Below are 18,328 nucleotides of genomic sequence, written 5' to 3' on the forward strand. Positions count from 1 at the left end.
ACGGAAGCAGCATAGGGACCTCTAAAGACTGCATGTGGTCATCTGTGTCTGTTGACTTTTTTTTTTTTTTGCGCTACGCGGGCCTCTCACTGTTATGACCTCTCCTGTCGTGGAGCACAGGCTCCGGATGCGCAGGCTCAGCGGCCATGGCTCACGGGCCCAGCCGCTCCACGGCATGTGGGATCTTCCTGGACCGGGGCACGAACCTGTGTCCCCTGCATCGGCAGGCGGACTCTCAACCACTGTGCCACCAGGGAAGCCCTATCTGTTGACTCTTGAGAGAACATATCCTGTAAGTCTCTGTAACCACCCCCCCCCACAGGGTTGGGGACCCAGTAACTGATCAATAACTGTTATTAACTGAGTTAGATGGAAGAGAATGTTCTAGGGACATTAGGCCAGTGTTGAACCTGAAGAGAGAAGGATACCAGGACAGCTGAAATTCTCCTCTCTGTTATGTTCAGTGTCCTAGGGAGCAGGAAATGTCATTGCTCTCCTCTCCTCTCCCCAGCTCTGACTCTGGAAGTGCAGCCCCACAGACACTCACTCTGCACATGTATCTGGGATCTCAAGCTTCTTTTCCTGACATGGTGAGTCACTGTCTCTGCCTGGCACCAGTAAGACCCTGAGTCTTCACTCCACATGGTAGGTAAATTGAGCTCTGGGGAGCTGCTCCAGCCTGATCCCAAGGCCTGCTCTTCTCTGAAGAAGCAGAATTGAAGCTGAATGTATGACCGCTGTGGAGGGAGCCAAGTCTCACATTTCAGAGTCACCGGTCTCCCCTCTATGGGCTGAGAGGGTCTGGCTGTCAGCACAGGAGGGGAAAACAGCTCTAGAGAGAAGAACAAACACAGTTCCCAAGGTAGTGAGGCTCAGGGCTCCTGGAAAGATGCACGTGTGCTTTCAGCACCAGCTATCAGAACACAGAGACCCAAGTAGGTGGAACCACTTCCCATCTCCCTCCCATGACTGGAGGATTTTCATGAAATCCCCACTGATGAGCCCCTCCCTAAATCCTCACACAGTTTCCCTGCCAAGTCCTATTACCCACAGGAGGGCATCCATTACCTTGAACTTGAATTGTTAGAGGTTTTGAAATGTCTCTCTTTGTTCCCCAAAGGTTTTTCCTAGAAGCAGTACAATGATATTTGCCATTGTCCCTGGAGACTGAATTTAGTGTGAAGTTTGGTATAGAACTCTTCCTAATTTCTTTTTTATTTTTGTATAAAACTGTTTCACTTGTTGCTTCTCTCCCCTGGCATCTCAGAACAACATCATCTCCTTCAAAGACAGGGTGTGGAGCCTGGATGATCAGTCTGTCTGCAAAGAGTGGAGGAATGCAATCAATTTATTTCCTGAAGCTTGTTTCTTCAAACTCTCATTTCTGCCCATGAAGAAAGAGCTGCAATCCTATACATACCTGCAACTGTCCTCCATCAACATTTCCACATGATCCCAAAACCCAGTTCTCCCTTGTCCTAGGATAATGAACTAATTTCCAGAAAATATCCTTAAGAAATCCTCATACATATTGTTAAAAGAGAAGTTTTATACCATACATTTCTTCAGACCCAAGTCCCTTTTTCCTGGTGACTTCCCCCATACTTACCAATACTTCTTACCAATACTTACCAATACTTCTCTGGATGGAGAGGATGGACAAGGCAGCATTCTGTTGCTATCCTATCTCCTTATTTTCCCCACTGGGGTCAATACATCAAATATCCTCATGCCTGTTTGCAGCCCTGCCTAGGCTCCCTGCATTAGCGTAGCCCTTAGACATGCTGCCCAGTGGTTTAATTTCAGAGACTCCCTCCTTTCTTTCCTCACCAGATAAAAAATCCATATGTACGGGGTCACTGGGAGAGGATCTTCGAGTCTTGCATTTGTAATATCCAGTCTCGTGTATTTGGATCTCTTCAGATTTATTATCCAACAAATGATCATCATGATACCAAGATATGTCTCCTTGGGCTGGAGAAAGGGAATCTCTGCATGTGAGAGTCACTCTGTCATTTTTGAAGTTTGTAGACCATGGAGGATTGAGGAGAAGAAAAGCTTTTGGAGTTACTCCTGAATAGGAAATGGAAAGACGAAGGCAGGTAAAGGTGAATGAGAGGTGGGTGGGGCGTAAGGAAGGGCCCAGCTGCAACTAGGAGTTTTTCTGGGCTAATTCCTATTAGGACTAGGGCTGGAAATGGAGCAGACACAACTTGGGGAACTGCCTGGGACAGAATCTGTTCTTTGTCATTTTTTGCCTAGTAGCAGTGAGTGGGTGGGTAGGTGTCATGCGGGATAGGTCTCAGGTTCCTGGTATGGGCTCAGAAAAGTTCAGGAGACATGATTTGTAGTTAGGCAAACACTGTGAGGGCCTCTGAAGGTGGGCTGATTCTGAAGTGCTCTTGTCCTATACCTTCCTGTCAAGGTAAAAGTCAACCTGGGATGTATATACCTCAGAAGCAGTTTCTAGACTCTGAAAAACCAGTACCTACTTGGTTATTAATATCTAATGAACAAGATTTGTTTCACTTACAATTCTTTTAAACTTTGCTTAATTTGAGAGTCTATGGGGAAGGCAACATTTTTCTACTCTCCGCCTAAGGTGAGTATAATCAGTAATTGATACAGGATATAAAAAATTTGAACAAAGGGGCATGGACTGCTTGCATAATCATATTTGTATATATAATTGCAACTAACCAATGGGACCAGAAATTGAAACAGTGTAGTGACATGAGCTTCTTTTGGAGATGTATAAAGATTTGGCTCTAGCATTTTCCACTGTGAATAGGAGATATTTCTATGTTCTTTGATAGTGGCACCAGCTTGGACATACAGAGGGGTCTTAGGGTATAGAGGAGATCAGATTTGAGTTTCTCTCAATATCAGCCTCCTGCCTCTGCCTTTCCTTCTGCAAATATTTCCTTCCCCTCCGCACTGTGGCATTCAGTAATAGGGAAAGAACTGAAGACTGGAGAAGTCAGAGGAGAGTCTGCTCACCCACTAATGCAACAGGTGTGACCTCGGAGTAGCAATACCACTGATGTTGGCACATCACCACAGGCCTCATTTATGGGTACAGGCAGTGCTGGCTGGGAGGACCAATGCCCAGAGACCAGGAGGAACAGAGAAAAGGGAAAACTGACCTGATTGATCTCTTCCAGGAGCTGTGAGGGAGCCAAGATTTAAAGGTTAGCACAGAGTAAAGTTTTTCAAACCTTTTCACTTATGCAATTTGAGAAGTGTTCCAACAACCCAGCCACAACCACTTCTTCGGTTTTTCCTTCCCATTTCTTTGCCCCCATTCTATGATACCCATAGTCCCCAAACAAAGAAACAAAAAAGAATAGCCTATAATTTATTGTATAAATATGAATGACTTGTACCCACAATCCTGACTCTTCTCTTTGCTATTTAATACTTAGCAGCTTCATAGTTCATTCCCCCCTGTCTTCCCTAGTCTGAACTCAGCCATGTAGAGACAGAAAAGGCCTTGGAGAAATGGTTTCTCCTCCCCTCATTACTTGGGTACTGTTCCTCCTACTTTTTCAATCTCTAGCTAAATACTGGCTTAAAGTCTCAGGAAGCGGGGTCATATTTCTCAGTAGATCTTCCCTTACTCAACTGAATTTTGAAAAATATTGTTTATGTGAGGGATTTAGAAGGGGTTTGGTGGAAAGAAACATCCAAGCTTCTTATGAGATGAAAAAGAAATGGTTGAAGAATCAAGGGTAATATACTTGGTTTGCTCTGTTGGCTTTGGTTTTCCTGGGACCCAGCTCTGCTCATTCTTCATCTCTTGTGTAAAGAAAAAAGTGTTGCCTGCCATTCCAGTTCTACAATGATCAAGCTATTAGCCATTGTAGCTGCCCACAGACAGTGTACTCTGAGGAATTCAGGATGAAGAAAGACAGGAAACATTCTGGGCTTTGGATATATTGGCCCTTAGACAGTTAAGATGCATATCTAAGGGAAAGTTTCAAATGACCCCAGATTGTTGCATCTTCCCATACAGAGAAAAGCACTAAAATCGGTGAGATTTCTCTTCTTTGTGATTAGCAGTAATCTTTTGATGCTTGACTACATGTTTTACCAGCAAAAAGTTTATATATATCCTGGCTCCTCCCTTACCTCTTCAGAGCAGTTCCTCAGAGCTATCTGAGAGGTTGTCTTCTGGGCTATAGTCTTCAATAATTTCCCCAAATAAAACTTAACTCAGATTTCACATTGTGCAGTTTTCTTTCAGTCAATAGTTTCGGTGACCACAAAGGGACCCAGAGCAGACTTCACTCCTTTGCCTGAGGATCAGGAGCCTTGGTACCAGCAAGAGCCTCTTGTGCCCATTTGCCTCTTCCATGAGTTTAGACAAATTTGGGTGAGTCTCTCCTGGTTCTCGGATCTCACAATTATTATTATTTTGGTTTAAGGCCCATGTTCATCATGTCCTTTATTATATCATCCATGCATATTAAGACTACAAATGACTTTCAGCTACTTAAACATATAATCATGATATAATGTCCATGGCTTTATAGAGTCCCAGCATAATGTTTCATATATTCTTTTTTTTAACATCTTTATTAGAGTATAATTGCTTTACAGTGGTGTGTTAGTTTCTGCTTTATAACAAAGTGAATCAGTTATACATATCCATATGTCCCCATATCTCTTCCCTCTTGTATCTCCCTCCCACCCTCCTTATCCCACCCCTCTAGGTGGTCACAAAGCACTGAGCTGATCTCCCTGTGCTATGCGGCTGCTTCCCACTAGCTATCTATTTTACGTTTGCTAGTGTATATATGTGCATGCCACTCTCTTACTTTGTCCCAGCTTACCCTTCCCCCTCCCCGTATCCTCAAGTCCATTCTCTAGTAGGTCTGCATCTTTATTCCCATCTTGCCCCTAAGTTCTTCTGACTATTTTTTTTCTTTTTTTTTTAGATTCCATATATATGTGTTAGCATATGGTATTTGTTTTTCTCTTTCTGACTTACTTCACTCTGTATGACAGTCTCTAGGTCCATCCACCTCACTACAAATAACTCAGTTTTGTTCCTTTTTATGGCTGAGTAATATTCCATTGTATATATGTGCCACATCTTCTTTATCCATTCATCTGTTGATGGGCACTTAGGTTGCTTCCATGCCCTGGTTATTGTAAATAGAGCTGCAATGAACATTTTTGGTACATGACTCTTCTTGAATTATGGTTTTCTCAGGGTATATGCCCAGTAGTGGGATTGCTGGGTCATATGGTAGTTCTATTTGTAGTTTTTTAAGGAACCTCCATACTGTTCTCCATAGTGGCTGTATCAATTTACATTCCCACCAACAGTGCAAGAGGTTCCCTCTTCTCCACACCCTCTCCAGCATTTATTGTTTGTAGGATCTCCCAATTATTGGTTGATGATCCTGAGTTAGTTCTATTTTGTGGTGTATAATGGGATTTGTCTCCCCTCCCCCTGAGCCAGGAGATAGATGGGCCCCAGGTTAAACATTTACAACTGGCCTCTTTACATTTCATGAGGGAGGAAAACATGGGCTTCGGGCTGGACACTTATAGCTAGACTCCCGTTTGCATTTCCTGGGACAGGAGATAGATGGCCTCCAGGTTAGACATTGAAAATCAGTCTCCTGTTTGCTCTCCGAAATGGAAGCAATGACAGAGACAGTGTAAATAGCCAGGCTTCATCTCCTGTGGATACCTTCAAAAGCTGAGGGGTGATCTGACAAGCCCAACCACACGCCGCCCGGGCTGGGAGTCTCCACTCTGTGTTCAGTTCTGTTCATGTGTACATGCGTGCAAGTGTGTTTGTGTGTGCACGTGTATGCATGCAGGGTGTGTACAGCTGAATAACAGGAGAGGATCTGCTGGGTTCCAGCATCCTGTGTTCCCCTCCCTGACTGCCCTTGCTCAGGGCCACCTTAAGATAACAGTCATGGCTGGAACAGAGAGGGGCTAAACCTTGTTTGAGTAAAGGGTCAAGAGGTCACATATTTCCCCTTCTTGGGGCAAGGGACACATTGCACATGGGCAGAAAGTCTCCTTGAGGGTCAAAAAGGAGGGCTTACCACCCCATAATATGTGATGCTAAGGCCACCCCATAGGCCTTTGGGCTGAAATCCAACTTGGAAAAATGTTGCACACACATGTTGGGGAGGGTCCTAGGGCAGGTCAGGTGTGGAAAAAGAAGCCAGATAATTGGCCAAAGGTAAACAAAGACCCGGAAGAACTGCCCTATATAAACGACTTAACTGCCTCTTTATCACTCTTCTTCTCCTTAGGGAGGATGCCCACACTCTTTCTCTTGGGGCGTGCATCTCTGCCTTGCTAAACAAACTGTTTCTCTGTGTTGTCTCCCACTTGTGCTATGTCTCTAATAATAAACTTTGTACCTGTTTTTACAGTTTTTACCTCCATGAGAAATGCATTTTTCACTGGGGGCAAGAGCCATGGGGTGTGGTGGCTATGATTCCTGGTTTTCATCCAGGCTACCCGGGTTCAATTCCTGGACAGGGAATTAAGATCTTGCTTCATGCCACCACTCACTTCTGCCTCTCCAAAATCACCTCACCCCAGTTTAAAGATACTGGAGGAGCCTGGTTAAAAGATACAAGGATTTATTCAGTTGAAAGACACTGAGCCTCTGGGCTGGGTAAAATGAAGGGCATCAGAAAGCCAGCCTCCAACTAACACTCCAGCCATGTTTATGTACATATGGAATTTATACTTACAAATATTGAATACTTGTTTAATTGGGAATTAAAGGAAATCTTGCCCTAAAATGGCCAAGATAGAGTTCTTTTGACATTCTAAAAATGATTAGAAGAAAGCCAGCTTGATAAAACATCTTTTCAAAATTTTGACCTTAAAGGAACAAAAGCCCTTCTAGGAGGAACTTGCATTTCGCTCCCTGTGCTTTTGAGATGTAAATGTTATATCTGATCTTCTTAGGCATTTTATTCCGTGTTTCGAGAGCTTGGTCTTTGCCATCCAGAAGGTACACATATGGTGTACATTTGGCAGCCAGCTGAATAGATTGGGATTCCAAGCAGTCATCTTGTCTGGCTATGCCAGCTCTCAGGAAAATTTATTATAAGGAGTCCCAGCCCATAAGGGGCCTTGTCATCTCAACCTTTGTTGTGTCTACCTGCACAAAAAAGACCTTTAGTTTCTTAGACTATTATGGGGAGTAAACTTTCTGTATTTTAAGAAGGCTGCATTCTTTGCGCTCTCTTGTGGGGTTGCCTCTTGCGTCTTATTGGTTTGAGTTGCTATTAAGATACTATTCATCAATGGCCAGACATTGGATTCTTTAAATTGGAGAAACTTCTAAATTGCTAAATTTTTAGAGAGCTCTCATTTTAAACAGCTGTTTTATTGGTGCCTATGAAAATACCAAATTAAAAGGTAGATGCAAAATATATATATACATACATAAGTAAAACAGGTAACCTTAAAAACTCCCTTAGTTTAAGGGCTTCCCTGGTGGCGCGGTGGTTGAGAGTCCACCTGCCGATGCAGGGGACAGGGGTTCGTGCCCCGGTCCGGGAAGATCCCACATGCCGCGGAGCGGCTGGGCCCGTGAGCCATGGCCGCTGAGCCTGCGTGCCCAGAGCCTGTGCTCCGCAACGGGAGAGGCCACAACAGTGAGAGGCCCGCGTACTGCAAAAAAAAAAAAACAAAAACAAAAATACAAAACAAAAAAAAACCTCCCTTAGTTTAAAACTAACAAATAAAAACTGTTTTAGGAAGCCTTATTTGTGGTCTCAGCTTCCCTTCAATGGTTCTTGCAGATGCTAATAAAAACATTAGCTTAATTAATGTTAATTAGGTTGATTAACAGGAGAATAAGAAGAAACTGAGGGGAAAGTCAAGAGACTTCTTCCCAACGAAGTGAAAAATTTAAAGGGACTTATCCCAACAGAATGGAAATCTTTAGATGATTATTAGGAAATGGGATAAATAAAATGGATTTTGATAGGATTAAAACAAAAGTTTTGACTACCTGGGGTTGGATAGACCAAAGGGACCCCCCAATTAGTCCCCCCAACATTAAAGTGCACTCTATTAACCCCTATTTTGAAACAAAATTTAAAGGCTGGAAGAAAATTACACTGAGATACCTGACTAGCATTTGCTTGGGACAACAGTGAGATCAATTAATGAAGTTAAGATTGACAAAAGGGCCTGTGTCCCTTGGCTTGACCCCTCACTGGGGACCCCAAAGCTTTATATACAAAAATGGATAAAATGGCCAGGGGATAAAAAGGAAAGTTTCTGGACTCCTTGTAAGACCAAGACTTGTTGATGGGGTCCTAATGGAGGCTTAAGTTAAAGGTACAAGAGTTATAAATTTGAAATAAAATCTTATAAAAACTGGTGTATTTGAATGGGATTTATATAAGATGGTTACATCTCTTTTGTCTAATTGTACTGTGGGATAGACATTACATCTCTAGGAGGAATGCTTCCCCTGACTGGTATTATAAGACAGGGCATATAAATCTGCCCCTTAGGCAGTATTAATTAAACATACTAAAAGAAACCAATAGGGACTTCCCAGGTGGCACAGTGGTTAAGAATCCACCTTCCAATGCAGGGGAAATGGGTTCGATCCCTGGTCAGGGAACTAGAGCCCACATGCATGCTGCAACTAAGAGTTTGCATGCCACAACTAAGGAGCTGGAGAGCTGCAACTAAGACTCGGTGCAACCAAAATAAATAATTTAATTAAAAGTTGATTTTTTAAAAAAAGAAAGAAACCAATATAGTTACCTGCGCCCACACAGTATAAAGTAAAAACTGGGCCCCAAAATTCAGGGAGTAATAAAAGCAATAATAAATATTTTTTGCCCCTAGGGTAAATTGCTCTGTTTAATTTGTGCATGCACAAAGAGGGTCTTTGTAGAATACCTTGTGCATAAATTTTTGAAGGTATGATAAATTGAATCCCAAAGTTCTAGAACATAGAACTCTTGATTTCCAGTTTAGTGGAAAATCTTCTTGCTGATATTAAAAAAGCAAATGAAAGAAAATGTAATTGGGCAAATCAATCTTTTAATATCATTTAGGCAGCAGACCAGTTCTTTGGGGAATTAAAAGCAACTGTCTTTGTCTTGCCAATCTACAAATCAGAAATGTAAATACAGCCCACAGTGACCTGAGACTGAGCCTAATTAGCTCAATCAGATTGAACCTGAAGCTGAAGAGGGAAAAAAGGAAAAAAGAGGCCTTTTATCAATAAAACTCAAACTGTTGGTGCTCTTGCCTTCTGAGATGGCCCACATTCTGTCTGTGGTGTGTGTTTCTCCCAGGGCCGTCTTGCCTTTTGAGACGCGAATAGCATTCTGCCTATGGAAAGTGTATCTCTCTAAATAAACTCAGCCATAAAAAGGAATGAAACTGGGTCATTTGTAGACACGTGGATGGACCTAGAGAGTGTCATACACAGTGAAGTAAATGAAAAAGAGAAAAACAAATACCGTATATTAATGCATATATGTGGGATCTAGAAAAATTGTATAGATTATCTTATTTGCAAAGAAGAGAGACGTAGAGAACAAATGTATGGATACCAAGGGGGAAAGGGGTGGGGGTGGGAGGAATTGGGAGATTGGGATTGACACATATACACTACTGACGCTATGTATAAAATAGACAACTAATGAGAACATACTGTATAGCACAGGGACTCTACTTAATGCACTGTGGTGACCTAAATGGGAAGGAAATCCAAAAAAGAGGGGATATATGTATGTGTATAGCTGATTCACTTTGCTGTACAATAGAAACTAACACAACATTGTAAATCAACTATACTCCAATAAAAATTAATCAAAAAATTAAAAGTAAATAAATAAATCCACTTCTTACCTATCTAAAAAATAAATAAATAAATAAAAACTAAACAAGGAACGAGGGGAAGATGGCGGAAGAGTAAGACGCGGAGATCACCTTCCTCCCCACAGATACACCAGAAATACATCTACATGTGGAACAACTCCTACAGAACACCTACTGAACGCTGGCAGAAGACCTCAGACCTCCCAAAAGGCAAGAAAGTCCCCACGTACCTTGGTAGGGCAAAAGAAAAAAGAATAAACAGAGACAAAAGGATAGGGACGGGACCTGCGCCAGTGGGAGGGAGCTGTGAGGGAGGAAAGGTTTCCACACACTAGGAAGCCCCTTCGCGGACGGAGACTGTGGGTGACGGAGGGGGAAAGCTTCGGGGCCGCAGAGGAGAGTGCAGCAACAGGGGTGCGAAGGGCAAAGCGGAGATTCCCACACAGAGGATCGGTGCCGACCAGCACTCATCAGCCCGAGAGGCTTGTCTGCTCACCCGCCGGGGCGGGCGGGGCTGCGAGCTGAGGCTCGGGCTTTGGTCGAAGCGCAGGGAGAGGACTGGGGTTGGCGGCGTGAACACAGCCTGCAGGGGGTTAGTGCACCACGGCTAGCCGGGAGGGAGTCTGGGGAAAAGTCTGGACCTGCCGAAGAGGTAAGAAACATTTCCTTCCCTCTTTGTTTCATGGTGCGTGAGGAGAGGGGATTAAGAGCGCTGCTTAAAGGAGCTCCAGAGACTGGCCCGGGCCTTGGCTAAAAGCGCGGAACCCAGAGACGGGCATGAGACGCTAACGCTGCTGCTGCCGCCACCAAGAAGCCTGTGTGCGAGCACAGGTCACTATCCACACCCCCCTTCTGGGGAGCCTGTGCAGCTCGCCACTGCCAGGGTCCCGTGATCCAGGGACAACTTCCCCAGGAGAACGCACGGCGCGCCTCAGGCTGGTGCAACGTCATGCCGGCCTCTGACACCGCAGGCTCGCTCCGCACTCCGTGCCCCTCCCTTCCCCCGGCCTGAGTGAGCCAGAGCCCCCCAATCAGCGGCTCCTTTAACCCCATCCTGTCTGAGCAGAAAAACAGACGCCCTCCAGCGACCTACACACAGAGGCGGGGCCCAATCCAAAGCTGAGCCCCTGGGAGCTGTGAGAACAAAGAAGAGAAAGGGAAATCTCTCCCAGCAGCCTCAGAAGCAGCGGATTAAAGCTCCACAATCAACTTGATGTACCCTGCATCTGTGGAATACATGAATAGACAACAAATCATCTCAAATTGAGGAGGTGGACTTTGAGAGCAAAATTTATTATTTTTTCCCTTTTCCTCTTTTTGTGAGTGTGTATGTGTATGCTTCTGTGTGAGATTTTCTCTGTATAGCTTTGCTTCCACCATTTGTCCTAAGGTTCTATCCGTCCGTTTTTTTTTTTTTTTTTCTTCTTGTTTTTAAAAAAGAAAAAATTTTTTCTTAATAATTATTTTTTATTTTAATAACTTTATTTTATCTTACTTTATTTTATTTTATCTTCTTTCTTTCCTTCATTCCCTCCTTCCCTCCTTCCTTCTTTCCTCCTTCCCTCCCTTCCTCCTTTCTTTCTTTTTTCTTTCTTTCTTCCTTCCTTCCTTCCTTCCTTCCTTCCTTTCTTTCTTTCTTTCTTTCTTTTCTTTCTTCCTTTCTTTCTACTTTTTCTCCTTTTTATTCTGAGCTGTGTGGATGAAAGGCTCTTGGTGCTGCAGCCAGGAGTCAGTGCTGTGCCTCAGAGGTGGGAGAGCCAACTTCAGGACACTAGTCCACAAGAGACCTCCAAGCTCCACAAAATATCAAACAGCAAAAATCTCCCAGAGATCTCCATCTCAACACCAGCACCCAGCTTCACTCAACAACCAGCAAGCTACAATGCTGGACACCCTATGCCAAACAACTAACAAAACACGAACACAACCTCACCCATTAGCAGAGAGACTGCCTAAAATCATAATAAGGCCACAGACACCCCAAAACACACCACCAGATGTGGACCTGCCCACCAGAAAGACAAGATCCAACCTCATCCACCAGAACACAGGCACTAGTCCCCTCCACGAGGAAGCTTACACAACCCACTGAAGCAACCTTAGCCACTGGGGACAGACACCAAAAAAAATGGGAACTACGAACCTGTGGTCTACAAAAAGGAGACCCCAAACACAGTAAGATAAGCAAAATGAGAAGACAGAAAAACACACAGCAGATGAAGGAGCAAGATAAAAACCCACCAGACCTAACAAATGAAGAGGAAATAGGCAGTCTACCTGAAAAAGAATTCAGAATAATGTTAGTAAAGATGATCCAAAATCTTGGAAATAGAATGGACAAAATGCAAGAAACATTTAACAAGGACCTAGAAGAACTAAAGATGAAACAAACAATGATGAACAACACAATAAATGAAATGAAAAATACTCTAGATGGGATCAATAGCAGAATAACTGAGGCAGAAGAATGGTTAAGTGATCTGGAAGATAAAATAGTGGGAATAACTACTGCAGAGCAGAATAAAGAAAAAAGAATGAAAAGAACTGAGGAAAGTCTCAGAGACCTCTGGGACAACATTAAACACACCAACATTCGAATTATAGGGGTTCCAGAAGAAGAAGAGAAAAAGAAAGGGACTGAGAAAATATTTGAAGAGATTATAGTTGAAAATTCCCTAATATGGAAAAGGAAATAGTTAACCAAATCCAGGAAGCACAGAGAGTCCCATACAGGATAAATCCAAGGAGAAATACGCCAAGACACATATTAATCAAACTGTCAAAAATTAAATACAAAGAAAACATATTAAAAGTAGCAAGGGAAAAGCAACAAATAACACACAAGGGAATCCCCATAAGGTTAACAGCTGATCTTTCAGCAGAAACTCTGCAAGTCAGGAGGGACAGGCAGGACATATTTAAAGTGATGAAGGAGAAAAACCTGCAACCAAGATTACTCTACCAAGCAAAGATCTAATTCAGATTTGATGGAGAAATAAAAACCTTTACAGACAAGCAAAAGCTGAGAGAGTTCAGCACCACCAAACCAGCTTTGCAACAAATGAGAAAGGAACTTTTCTAGGCAAGAAACACAAGAGAAGGAAAGACCTACAATAACAAACCCAAAACAATTAAGAAAATGGGAATAGGGACATACATATTGATAATTACCTTAAATGTAAATGGACTAAATGCTCCCACTAAAAGACACAGATTGGCTGAATGGATACAAAAACAAGACCCATATATATGCTGTCTACAAGAGACCCACTTCAGACCTAGAGACACATACAGACTGAAAGTAAGGGGATGGAAAAAGATATTTCATACAAATGGAAACCAAAAGAAAGCTGGAGTAGCAATTCTCATATCAGACAAAATAGACTTTAAAATAAAGACTATTAGAAGAGACAAAGAAGGACACTACATAATGATCAAGGGATCAATCCAAGAAGAAGATATAACAATTGTAAATATTTATGCACCCAACATAGGAGCACCTCAATACATAAGGCAAATACTAACAGCCATAAAAGGGGAAATCAACAGTAACACATTCATAGTAGGGAACTTTAACACCCCACTTTCACCAATGAACAGATCATCCAAAATGAAAATAAATAAGGAAACACAAGCTTTAAATTATACATTATCCAAGATGGACTTAACTGATGTTTATAGGACATTCCATCCAAAAACAACAGAATACACATTTTTCTCAAGTGCTCATGGAGCATTCTCCAGGACTCATATCTTGGGTCACAAATCAAGCCTTGGTAAATTTAAGAAAATTGAAATTGTATCAAGTGTCTTTTCCGACCACAACACTATGAGACTAGATATCAATTACAGGAAAAGATCTGTAAAAAATACAAACACATGGAGGCTAAACAATACACTACTTAATAACGAAGTGATCACTGAAGAAATCAAAGAGGAAATAAAAAACTACCTAGAAACATATGACAATGGAGACACGACAGCCAAAAACCTATGAGATGCGGCAAAAGCAGTTCTAAGAGGGAATTTTATAGCAATACAATCCTACCTTAAGAAACAGGAAACATCTAGAATAAACAACCTAACCTTGCACCTAAAGCAATTAGAGAAAGAAGGACAAAAAAAACCCCAAAGTTAGCAGAAGGAAAGAAATCATAAAAATCAGATCAGAAATAAATGAAAAAGAAATGAAGGAAATGATAACAAAGAACAATAAAACTAAAAGCTGGTTCTTTGAGAAGATAAACAAAATTGATAAACCATTAGCCAGACTCATCAAGAAAAAAAGGGAGAAGACTCAAATCAATAGAATTAGAAATGAAAAAGGAGAAGTAACAACTGATACTGCAGAAATACAAAAGATCATGAGAGATTACTACAAGCAACTCTATGCCAATAAAATGGACAACCTGATAGAAATGGACAAATTCTTAGAAATGCACAACCTGCCAAGACTGAATCAGGAGGAAATAGAAAATATGAACAGACCAATCACAAGCACTGAAATTGAAAATGTGATTAAAAATCTTCCAACAGGGCTTCCCTGGTGGCGCAGTGGTTGGGAGTCCGCCTGCTGATGCAGGGGATGGGGTTCGTGCCCCAGTCCGGGAGGATCCCACATGCCGTGGAGCAGCTGGGCCTATGAGCCATGGCCACTGAGCCTGTGCATCTGGAGCCTGTGCTCCACAGTGGGAGAGGCCACAACAGTGAGGCCCACATACCGAAAAAAAAAAAAAAATCTTCCAACAAACAAAAGCCCAGGACCAGATGGCTTCACAGGCGAATTCTATCAAAAATTTAGAGAAGAGCTAACACCTATCCTTCTCAAACTCCTACAAAAAATAGCAGGGGGAGGAACACTCCCAAACTCATTCTACGAGACCACCATCACCCTGATACCAAAACCAGACAAGGATGTCACAAAGAAAGGAAACTACAGGCCAATAACACTGATAAACATAGATGCAAAAATCCTCAACAAAATACTAGCAAACAGAATCCAACAGCACATTAAAAGGATCATACACCATGATCAAGTGGGGTTTATTCCAGGAATGCAAGGATTCTTCAATATATGCAAATCAATCAACGTGATACACCATATTAGCTAATTGAAGGAGAAAAACCATATGATCATCTCAATAGATGCTAGAAAGCTTTTGACAAAATTCAACACCCATTTATGATAAAAACCCTGCAGAAAGTAGGCATAGAGAGAACTTTCCTCAACATAATAAAGGCCATATATGACATACACACAGCCAACATCATCCTCAATGGTGAAAAACTGAAACCATTTCCACTAAGATCAGGAACAAGACAAGGTTGCCCACTCTCACCACTCTTATTCAACATAGTTTTGGAAGTTTTAGCCACAGCAATCAGAGAAGAAAAGGAAATAAAAGGAATCCAAATCGGAAAAGAAGTAAAACTGTCACTGTTTGCAGATGACATGATACTATACATAGAGAATCCTAAGGATTCTACCAGAAAACTGCTACAGCTAATCAATGAATTTGGTAAAGTAGCAGGATACAAAATTAATGCACAGAAATATCTTGCATTCCTATACACTAATGATGAAAAATCTGCAAGTGAAATCAAGAAAACACTCCCATTTACCATTGCAATGAAAAGAATAAAATATCTAGGAATAAACCTACCTAAGGAGACAAAAGACCTGTATGCAGAAAATTATAAGACACTGATGAAAGAAATTAAAGATGATACAAAGAGATGGAGAGATGTACCATGTTCTTGGATTGGAAAAATCAACATTGTGAAAATGACTCTACTACCCAAAGCAATCTACAGATTCAATGCAATACCTATCAAACTACCACTGGCATTTTTCACAGAACTAGAACAAAAACTTTTGCAATTTGTATGGAAACACAAAAGACCCTGAATAGCCAAAGCAATCTTGAGAACGAAAAACGGAGCTGGAGGAATCAGGCTTCCTAACTTCAGACTATACTACAAAGCCACAGTAATCAAGACAGTATGGTACTGGCAAAAAACCAGAAAGATAGATCAATGGAACAGGATAGAAAGCCCAGAGATAAACCCATGCACATATGGTCACTTTATCTTTGATAAAGGTGGCAGGAATGTACAGTGGAGAAAGGACAGCCTCTTCAATAAGTGGTGCTGGGAAAACTGGACAGGTACATGTAAAAATATGAGATTAGATCACTCCCTAATACCATACACAAAAATAAGCTCAAAATGGATTAAAGACCTAAATGTAAAGCCAGAAACTATCAAACTCTTAGAGGAAAACATAGGCAGAACACTCTATGACATAAATCACAGCAAGATGCTTTTTGACCCACCTCCTAAAGAAATGGAAATAAAAACAAAAATAAACAAATGGGACCTAATGAAACTTCAAAGCTTTTGCACAGCAAAGGAAACCACAAACAAGACCAAAAGACACCCCTCAGAATGGGAGAAAATATTTGCAAATGAAGCAACTGACAATGGATTAATCTCCAAAATTTATAAGCAGGTCATGTAGCTCAATAACAAAGAAACAAACAACCCAATCCAAAAATGGGCAGAAGACCTAAATAGACATTTCTCCAAAAAAGATATACAGATTGCCAACAAACACATGAAAGAATGCTCAACATCATTAATCATTAGAGAAATGCAAATCAAAACTGCAATGAGATATCATCTCACACCAGTCAGAATGGCCATCATCAAAAAATCTAGAAACAATAAATGCTGGAGAGGGTGTGAGGAAAAGGGAACACTCTTGCACTGCTGGTGGGAATATGAATTGGTACAGCCACTATGGAGTACAGTAGGGAGGTTCCTTTAAAAAATACAAATAGAACTACCATATGACCCAGCAATCCCACTACTGGGCATATACACTGAGAAAACCATAATTCAGAAAGAGTCATGTACCAAAATGTTCATTGCAGCTCTATTTTCAATAGCCTGGAGATGGAAACAACCTAAATGTCCATCATCAGATGAATGGATAAAGAAGACGTGGCACATATATACAATGGAATATTACTCAGCCATAAAAAGAAACGAAATTGAGCTATTTGTAATGAGGTGGATGGACCTAGAGTCTGTCATACAGAGTGAAGTAAGTCAGAGAGAGAAAGACAATACTGTATGCTAACACATATATATGGAATTTGAGGGAAAAAATGTCCTGAAGAACCTAGGAGTAAGACAGGAATAAAGACACAGACCTACTAGAGATTGGACTTGAGGATATGGGGAGGGGGAAGGGTAAGCTGTGACAAAGTGAGAGAGTGGCATGGACATATATACACTAGCAAATGTAAAATAGATAGCTAGTGGGAAGCAGCCGCATAGCAGAGGGAGATCAGCTTGGTGCTTTGTGACCACCTAGAGGGGTGGGATAGGGAGGGTGGGAGGGAGGTAGATGCAAGAGGGAAGAGATATGGGAACATATGGATATGTATAACTGATTCACTTTGTTATAAAGCAGAAACTAACACACCATTGTAAAGCAATTATACTCCAATAAAGATGTAAAAAAAAAAAAAAAAAACTAAACAAAACAAAAGCAAACAAACTCAAACTGCTTGAAAGCCTCCCTCACCCAAAATCGAATTAACGGCCTCCTTAAGGATTTATCAAGGACAGATACAAATCTCAAAGTCTTTTCTGCAAATAGTAAAAAGCCTTAATTATCTGAGCAAATAAATTTAACTTACACCAACTGTCATTTATAAATTAGTAAGTTTATATTGTAATACCTGATTCATGACTCAGATTTAAAATGAAGTTATGAGATCTCTAGTTATGTCTGTTTATACATCTGTGTGTACATTATACATATGATACATCTTTACCTTCAGATAGTATTATCAAAATTAAATTTATAGAAGAGCTCTATCTAATTGACTTAAAAGTAGCATTTGCAAATTAAATATTTTTAAATGTAGTAGAAACTAACCCAAATGAATTTCAAGTTCACATGATCTGGGAAATATTCAATATTAAATTAATATTCAGTATTAAAGTTCAAGTTTGTTGGTTTAATTAATACAGATATGTCTTACTTTTTATTACACTTAGCTTTACTAAAAGTCAAATAAGGTCATATTATCTCTATTATAAAATTTATCAGTGAGAAAAATAGCTTGGGATGGTGGCTGACTTGGTGTCATGTCTCAAAGTTTTCATGGATAATCTAAACATAATTGTTGAGAACAAATGAATTAAATAGATATAAATGGGGTAAGAGCTTTTAGGCGAACCCTTGAAGAATAATTATGTTTTATGGTATATCTACTTAAAAATAGTTTCTCTAGATTTTTGGTAACTTGAAACTTTAGAATTTTGGTAAGTGAATTTAAATGATGGAAATTTATTAAATACCTAGACCATTTCCAAATAAAATAAGATACTGAAATATTAATTACTGAATATAGGCTTCATTTTGCAGAGAAACTAAAGATATTTCGGACTATTAATGAAAATGTTT

The 18,328-nt window shown here is 41.0% G+C and overlaps 1 protein-coding gene across 1 annotated transcript in view; it reads right to left on the reverse strand.

Annotated features, from left to right (window-relative positions):
• The window catches only part of FCRL3 (Fc receptor like 3), a 37,941-nt gene that overhangs the window by 16,561 nt on the left and 3,052 nt on the right, over window positions 1-18,328 (reverse strand). The window contains exons 2-5 of the mRNA XM_027095199.1: window positions 3,001-3,167; window positions 1,831-2,073; window positions 1,069-1,320; window positions 548-832 (exon numbers count right to left, since the gene is read on the reverse strand). Coding sequence (XP_026951000.1) covers window positions 548-832; window positions 1,069-1,320; window positions 1,831-2,073; window positions 3,001-3,070 — 850 coding nt within the window. The 5' untranslated portion in view covers window positions 3,071-3,167. The remainder of the gene's footprint in view (window positions 1-547; window positions 833-1,068; window positions 1,321-1,830; window positions 2,074-3,000; window positions 3,168-18,328) is intronic.

Source organism: Aethalodelphis obliquidens, unplaced genomic scaffold (genome assembly GCF_003676395.1).
Source record: "Aethalodelphis obliquidens isolate GAN/ISIS:26980383/991018 unplaced genomic scaffold, ASM367639v1 scaffold90, whole genome shotgun sequence".
In the NCBI taxonomy this organism is placed as follows: Eukaryota; Metazoa; Chordata; class Mammalia; order Artiodactyla; family Delphinidae; genus Aethalodelphis; species Aethalodelphis obliquidens.